This window comes from Lactuca serriola, chromosome 5 (assembly GCF_051521515.1).
Source record: "Lactuca serriola cultivar US96UC23 chromosome 5, Lser_US96UC23_V15, whole genome shotgun sequence".
Lineage (NCBI taxonomy): Eukaryota > Viridiplantae > Streptophyta > Magnoliopsida > Asterales > Asteraceae > Lactuca > Lactuca serriola.
In genome coordinates this window covers 287,808,348-287,817,193 of record NC_136412.1, presented here as the reverse complement: position 1 = coordinate 287,817,193, position 8,846 = coordinate 287,808,348, and the positions used below count along the sequence as shown (strand labels likewise).

General features: G+C 37.6%; 1 protein-coding gene across 1 annotated transcript; it reads right to left on the bottom strand.

Annotated features, from left to right (window-relative positions):
- Positions 1-2,349: 2,349 nt before the first annotated feature.
- LOC145054594 (uncharacterized) lies at positions 2,350-3,197 on the bottom strand. The gene has a single exon (XM_079002825.1). The coding sequence runs from the start codon at positions 3,098-3,100 to the stop codon at positions 2,510-2,512; it is 591 nt and encodes a 196-aa protein (XP_078858951.1). The 5' UTR covers positions 3,101-3,197; the 3' UTR covers positions 2,350-2,509.
- Positions 3,198-8,846: the final 5,649 nt, after the last annotated feature.

The following is an 8,846-nucleotide window of genomic DNA, read 5'->3' as shown; positions in this document are numbered from 1 at the left end:
TAACTATTTCCTACGTCCCAAAATTATAGTCTATCTTTTCTTTTTGGTTTTTCCCAAAATAATAATCTGCTTCTAAAAATAAATAACATTTTTATCAAAATACCCCTCATTATTACTTAATCAACTAAGCATTTAATGGAACATTAAATGTAAAGTAAGGACAAAACTGCAATTTTATTATATAAAGTTAATGGTAATTAATGTTTTCTTAATTTGTGTGTTTTTTTGTCTGTGAACAATAATATTGGGACGGAGGGAGTATTACTTTGTAGAAAGTTAGTTATTTTTTTAATGATTTACTATAAAACTCATTCGATCTATTTAAAATATACAATTTTAATCGAATATTATAGGTTAATGAGTTTTTACACGATTTACCAATAAATTATTTTGCGGTCATCTTTGGAATTGTATTGGCTAGAGAAATAATAGGAAATTGATGATGACAAGAAAAGATGAAAGTGACTAAATGTTTACAAAACGTAGTTTAATGATAAATCGTATATGAAAATGCAAGTTTAATGATGTATGAATTTAAGGGTGTTTCTCAAAAGGAAATCTTCGATAAAGTCTTAATATTTTGAGTTAGTTTACGGTTTGATCCCAACTTTTATTTTTTGAACACAAAAGTCTTTGATTATTTTATATTGGGATTTTGTCGGATATAAACATTTTTTTGGGTTGAATTCCAAAAAATAGACACAAAAAATTGAATTTTCAGATATAGAGATGGATTCCGCGAATGTGAGCTCTAAGGGCTCCGCGACATGAGTATAAGCTCGGAGGAATCAACATGATTTTTTTTTGAAAAACCATTCCGCAGATCTATCTCCGAGAAATGAAATCAATACTCGGAGGTAGCTCCGTGGAATGGTTATTCAAATTTTTTTTCCACATCGATTCCTCATAGCTTATACTCATTCCACGGAGCCCTCAGAGCTCAACTCCGCGGAATCAATGTCTAACTAGAAATTTGATTTTTTTATGTCTATTTTTTGGAATCCAACCCAAAAAAATGTCTATCCAGCAAAATCCATATTATATTTTGTACAAATTAACAAAACTATTACTTTTTTGTTAATGAAAAATTATCATATAAAATTAGATAATTAAGATTTTATTGTTCAAAAAATAAATGTTAAAATTAAACCGACCCAAAGTATTGTGACTTTTTCAGAATTTTTTTTTCTCAAACATGTAACTGGTTAGGTATGCAATATCCGTTTGTGACTTTATCATATATTTCCTTTTTTCAAAGATGTAAATGGTTAGGTATGCAATATCAGGTCAAAATTGTATTTTTTTCTTTGAACAATAGATATTAATTTAATGGTAAATCTTATAAAAAATAAGTTAATAAATATGTATAAAAATAATAATTCATTATCCTATAAAACCATTTTTCCAATTCTATTAAGCACTTTTATTAACGTATTTTTCGGATAAATAATTATATGGATGTGTAACCAATAATGATAATTTGTACATACGTGAACGAATGTAACACGCACACACCATGACCAACCAAACAAAAACAAATGCATGAATGTTCTGATTGCATTCTAGACACGACATGAAGATTTTGGTTTTAGGCCACCAGAAACATGGAAATTCGCAAATTATTTAATACAAAACAATTCACAAATCACGCAAAACTAATACCCACGCTATGCTCGGTTGGCAGTGGCTCCTTCATCATCAAGATACCCATCAATTTCATAGCCAACACTTATATATTATATTATATTTATTTAAATTTAAATACAAACCAACAGATTTCTATTTTTGTGTTACCCACAAAATTATGTTTTGTTTATGGTTCTAAATTCATCAGCTAACAAACAACTATAAGATATTGGTTAAATTAATCATAAATCCATTTTTTATTCGTCCAATTAAGAATCAATTATAAGTATTTTCGAAGTGTAAGAGCAATTGGGATTATAGATGGGCCAAATTTGACACTCTACCACCTAATTCTTAGTTAATTAATCCAAATTAGGTTTGGAAACCATAGGTGATGGTGACATGTAATCGAGTCTTGCTGAATATGTTAAGTTTGAAACTCGACTCGATTAAAAAACCTTACTTTCAAATTGGGTTCGTCTTTGATTAAGTAATTAACATTTTTGAACTCGGCTGAATTAATTATTAAGAAAATGATATTATATTAAAGTGAAAGAAAATACGATTAAACTCGTGAGCTTAATTCGATTTAGTTATGTAAATTTGAATAAAATAAAGGGGTATAAATGTCAACATAACTAATCTCGAATAAAATCGTGAGTGAATACTCAGTATATCACGAGTTGACTCGACTCGATTATATCTATAGGTACATCCAATCTCTTAATGAAACCGTTCCTTGTTTATTCTCAAATGGAGTTATGCAATAATAATTACAAAAACTAAACGATTTCAATCTTCATGTATATACACTTGAAAATTATATAAAAGAACGAAGATGATTCTAATCCAAAAACACATCATGCAAATAATGTGATTTGATTCAATTCCATAATCGAACTACATTACCGTTTAACACCGTTAAATCCTGGTTAACGTACCACCCCATCTCCGCCGTCTTTATCTTCAATACCATTTCCCATCCATCTACTCCATGGTTACACCTAACTGAACTCATCTTTCTCACCTCTTCTTCACCATTTCGCGTAATCGAACTCATCTTTCTGTCACTATCTTTGTCTTCTTCGAATTCACCATCAATCTTATCTCCTTTCGTCTTGTCATCTTGTGAATAGTAGACGCTAAACTTGCCGCTTTTCCTATTCTCTAACTTACAAAATGTGGTGTGTCTCTTTGAGGCTGAGGATGGAGATCTCGCGCTAGTGGAAGGAAGCTCTGATTGATCAGGCTGAGCAGCCACCGGGGAAGTTTTGGGTAGAGGCGGAGATGGTGGTGGTGGTGGTGGTGATAATTGTAGGAAAAGATGATGAGTTGAGAGATGGATGGAGGATTTGATCTTCCAGAAGCTAATAGCTGCTGTAAGAAAAGCTATCCATGCCCATACATTGTTAACGGCGGTGAGAACACCGTGGATGGCGATCGCCTCCATGGGAGAATCCAAGGCGATGCTCATGTTGATAACTGTGTCTGGTTATGTCAAGTTGTAGTGTGTGTGTGTGTGGTGAGGTGAAGAGAGAAAGGCGTTGTATTTATGAAGGAGAAGGGAGATGAAGGAGAGCCGTCAGATTAGAAGAGATGGAAGGATCTGGAGAGAGATGCCAGGAATCCATATTTATATGCCATTGGTAGATCCTTTCTATATATCCCTTATACCTCAATAGTGTAACAATTGCTCTTATTTTCTTTTTTCACCTATCATTTTATTACATAAAATATTAATTCTTTTAGACCATATTTAAATGAACCATTACCACGTTGGTTGTGGGAGAGAATATAATAAACATTTCCTAAAGAGTGACCAAGTTCAAATCTAGTTTAAGACATAGAAGGATTGGCCAAAAGCAGATTTATGACTTGCTATGATATCTTATCTTAGTATATATCATCCAAAGAGTTAGCCCCCTTCCTTGGTATCAACACAGTCTAAACCACCATCTCTTATATTTCCGTGAACTTTTTTTGTTGCGAAGTTCATTTATTTTGAGAACTTAGGATAATAAATTGAGTCTCAACACAACAAAACTTTCATTGATTTTGTTATCTCATTTTTTTATGGGAAGTGATTCATATACAACAATTTTTTGTCATACACAACAATTTATGCATTATAGAGTTGTACAGTACAATATTTTAAAACATCAATTGTTGTGTATGGAGAAAAATTATTGTGTACATATCATCTCCCTTTTTTATACTTTAATCGAATGAGTATGTCATGGTATACCTTCGTACCTTTACAAAACTCTTTAATCCAAACTTAATGATTTGTTTCCGAGTTTTTAAGTTGACCATTTCTGCAAAATTTTATTATGGTGGTATTGTTCAAATCGAGAATGGAGAAATTATGTTGGATCGGCCAACTTCAATTTTATGTTTTAGGTTTTATATATAATGTAGCAATCGATTTTTGTAGTATGGTTTCTTCTATCGTATATGTTAAATTAGTTTTCAAGTTAGAAAATCAATATACATGACCTCACATATAACCAATTATGTGACATTATAATTAATGCATTTTCTTGCATAATACTAAGGTTATTGAGGTCAAATTCATGTTGAAATGTTGAAATGAATGAAAGATAATTATTTATTTTATTTTTATTTTTATGGTGAACTTGTTTTTGTCGTACAACATGTGACATAAAGATATCATGTTAGAGTTTTGGAGGACGAGAAGGTTTCTAAAATCGATGAATTGTTTGGATCCGCTTCACATTTTCTGCATATGATATTTTGACTCCTTGTCTGGATTATACGAAATCCAGATTAGAAAATTGGTAGGATTTGGGATGATGAAAAGAAGGTTTATGAAATTGATGAATTGTTTGGATCTGCTTTAAGGATTGTGTGATCAATTTTTTAATATGATATTTTGACCCTATGCTTGGGTTATACGAAATCTAAATTAGAAAATTGTTAAGTTTTGGGAGGATGAGAAGAAGGTTTCTGAAATCGATGAATTGCTTTAATTTACTTGAAAGATCATGTGATCACTTTCTGAATATGATATTTTGGCCATATGCATGTGTTACACGAAATTCAGATTATATGGATAATCTTCATGGAACAGTCTTCATCAAGGTACTGATAAGAGGCCAAGAACTGGGTTGAGGCTTCTGGCGGGGTTAGACCGACAATGTTGGAGGAAGCACACAAGTTAAAGTTTTCCATCCATCAAGGGGACACAAAGATGTATAGAGACTTGAGATTGAGGTATTGTTGGCCTTGTATAAAGAGGGAGATAGCATGGTAGGTAGAGCGGTTCTTGACTTGTCGGAAAGTCAAGGACAGACATTAGAGACCCCATGACAAATTGTAGCTGTTACCCATTCTCATGTGGAAATGGGAAGAGATCACTATGAATTTTATCACGAAGTTGCCAAGGACGACACGTGTGGTTGATTCTGTTTGGGTTATTATTGACCATTTGACTAAGAGCACTCACTTCATCCCGATTCAGAAGAGTTCATCAGCAGAGAAGTTAACTGAGATCTACATAAAAGAAGTGGTTACACGTCATGGGTTTCCATTCTTGGTAGTTTCAGATCGTGATGTTCGTTTCACTTCCTGGTTTTGAATGAAGTTTCACGAGGATTTGGGTACTTGGTTGCTATTCAGCACCGCTTAGCACCCGTAGACTGATGGGCAGAGTGAGTAGACTATTCAGACCCTTGAGATTATGCTGCGAGCGTGCGTGTTGGATTTTGGTGGGAGTTTTGATGCATATCTTCTTTTGGTCGAGTTCTCCTACAAAAAAATTATCATGCCAACATTAGAATGCCTCCCTTTCAGTTGGTTTATGGGAAGAGATACAGGACTTTGATTTGCTGGGGTGAGGTCAGTCAGCTGGTGAAGGGGAGCATTGAGGTGGTGCTCAAAATCACTGAGTTGATTCAGTAGGTGCGCGATTGGTTGCATGCTATATAGAGAGGGTAGAAGAGTTACGATGATCGGCGCCACTCAGACCTTGACTTGCAGGTAGGATATTGTGTGCTTCTGAAGGTGTCTCCTTGGAAGTTAGGCTCCAGGTTTATTGGTCCATTCAGAGTTATCGCCCGGGTGAGCATGGTTGCATACCGATTGGACTTACCCGCCGAGCTTAGCCAGATTCACAACACCTTTCATATCTCTCAGCTGCATAAATGTTTAGCTGATGAATCAACAGTGGTTACCTTGATTGAAATTCAGGTTTATGAGAAGCTAAATTATGTGGAGAGACGTGCTGTAATTCTTAACAGGAAGACGAAGACCTTGGGCAACAAGGTAATAGGTGCGGTGAAAGTGCAACGACAACACTAGAAGGGTTCCGAGTGGATTTGGGAGCCCGAGGAGGAGATAATAGAGCATTACCTCGAGTTGTTGGCAATGTTGGACTCCAAGTATGAAGTCTGATTCTAGTAGGGGAGAATTGTAACACCCAGATTCAGATATGGATATAATCCTGTAATTTTTGAGATTATGGTTGGCCACGCCGTGATGAAGGAGTTACCAAAACATAACAACCTTGCATGGATGAAACATCCCAAAAATACAGTCTAAAAATTTCATTTTAAATCATTAATAAAACCATAATTATCTTTCAACATATAAAAATCATGAATCATGTATCTCATGAGTATCATAACATGTGTCAAATATATCAGAATATAAACATCCCAGACTGAAAAAATGATGTATGCTCTGCAATCATCCCGAGCTCCTTCTTTTGAAAACCGAAGTACCTGAAACCAAAACTGAAAACCGTAAGCACGAAGCTTAGTGGGTCTCCCTAAACTGCCACATACCATACACATAATCATGCTCCTGAGAGTTACGGGCCCCACCCACACTCAAGGAGATACGAGCCTTGCCCACACTCTGCTAACTAGGAGATACGGGCCCCACCCACACTCCGCTAACTAGGAGATACGGGCCCCACCCACACTCCGCTGACAAGGAGATACAAGCCCCACCCACACTCTACTGACTAGGAGATACGGGCCCCGACCACACTCCGCTGACTAGGAGATACGAGCCCCGCCCACACTCAAGTACTCAACCAATCATGAGATACGGGTCCCCCCACACTCGAATAATAATGAGATACAGGCCTCACCCACACTCACATACATAAACAAACACATACAAGTATCGCACAGATAACAAATACACAGCCTACCATTATGCGAGTAATCATACTCAAGTAATGATGAGATACGAGCCCCGCCCACACTCAGCTAATGATGAGATACGGGCCTCGCCCACACTCACATACACAAACAAACATATATAAGTATAACACAGACAACAAGTATAGCAATCCAACAATCTGACTGATATCTATACTATGGTAATAATGAGATACGGGCCCCGCCCACACTCCGTGTTCCAATCAAGAACATATAAACTACACGAGCCGGCATTGGTGCCTTAGACCCGTTCCTACTGGAAGAGGACCCACCTCACACTACTGAAGTCCCGCTGACAAAAACCCTAGCTGATAGATGACAGATTCCCGAATCTGTCAACATCAAAATAACACCCTATTAATAATTGGGTCCCTAACACATCTCCATAAATCCATGCTTGGGGTAAAAGACTACTTTACCTCTAACTTAGCTTGACTCAACCCCAAGGCCCAATCCAAAGGCCCAAAAGTCTAATAATGAACCAAGGCCCAACTATGGCCCAATTTTCCAAATTGGGCCCAAACCTCTACATGGTCTTTCCTTAAGGCCCAACCATTTATTCTTGGTCCAACACTTGGCATTCTAATTGCCCAATACTATATAACCATCAAGGCCCAAACTACGGTCCATCTATGTCCCAATTTTCCAAATTGGGCCCAAACCCTCATATGAGCCTTACTTTAAAGCCCATCTAAATATTGTAGACCATATGATCATTCTTGGATGGCCCATTATTTGCCCAATTACTAAAACCCAATAGAAAGGCCCAACTCAAGGCCCAAGTGAAATTAGGGTTTCACATAAAATGACAATTAGGGTTAAGTGTTTCTTACTTAACCCATTAAGGACTTAATCCATTAAGCCCATCACTCCACTAGATAAATCATATGGTGTGATTGGGTGTAATTCACAATTCCATTCCAATGGCCCAAATGTGGGTCCCCATAAGTCGAAGGCCCATATATATATATATATATATATATATATATATATATATATATATATATATATATATCCAAAATTAGCGTTTTCACTAGTTGGGCATCACCCACTACCACCTCAGGTAGTGGTGGTCAATGGAGGCTCACGTCGGCGGCCACCACCTCATGGTGGTGGTTATGGTTCTTTTCATTATTCTTTTTGCTAATTACAATTACAATGCTTTAATCCAAAAGTAAACACACCCTAACTAACATAAACACACATACAACCACTCTAGTGGTGGCCGGCGGTGGTACATGGCGGCAGCCACCACCTCACGGTGATGGTGGTGGCTTTTTCGGCCGAATAAACACCGAACACTACTTCATTTAATAAACACACACAATTTCTCATTTCACGGAACAATAACACAGCCACCCACCTAGTGGCCTACGGTGGCGGCGATGGCGCACGAGTGTCGGGAGATATGGCGGCGGCTAGGGTTTGTCAACGCCTCCCCTTGATCTTGATGGTGCCTCCCAACAACCTCGCTTAACATGTCGTCGGGTTCAAGGTGTTTCATCCACACTGGAAGCGGAGGATCGTGGTGGCGGCTTCGGTGGTTTGCCGGTTCCGCATGACGCCAGCACCAAGATCTGGGAGTAGAAGAAGATAGGGCACACGAAGAATTGAGAGCAGCGATCGATCGTCATCGTTCTGAGCCTCGGAGGCATCCTCTGCAACGCTAAACATCGTCGGTCGAAGGATGGTTGTGGTACGATCGATCTATCTCATTCACAGCGATGGATCGAGTTTCGCAAACCACGTCCTCGTCGGCAATGAAACAGGTACGAAGGTTGTTCCGGCTTAAGCAAACAGGGAGGCGGTGGCTAGAATGGGAGGAATAAGGGTAGCGATGCTGGAGGACCCTCCGACGATGGTAGCTGCAAAACTTGAGTTAGGGTTAAGGTTACCGGTGACGGGTCTTATATACTCCGAGCCCATGTGAAAGTATCCCATAATGACATATTTGATCCCTCCTCCCCCCTTTTCTTTCAACTTAAGCACAAAACATACACTTTAGCCTCTAACCCCATAAAATCTTTTCAA

Coding starts and splice junctions, on each gene's coding strand:
- LOC145054594 (XM_079002825.1), bottom strand. CDS start 3,100: ATGAGCATCGCCTTGGATTCTCCCATGGAGGCGATCGCCATCCACGGT.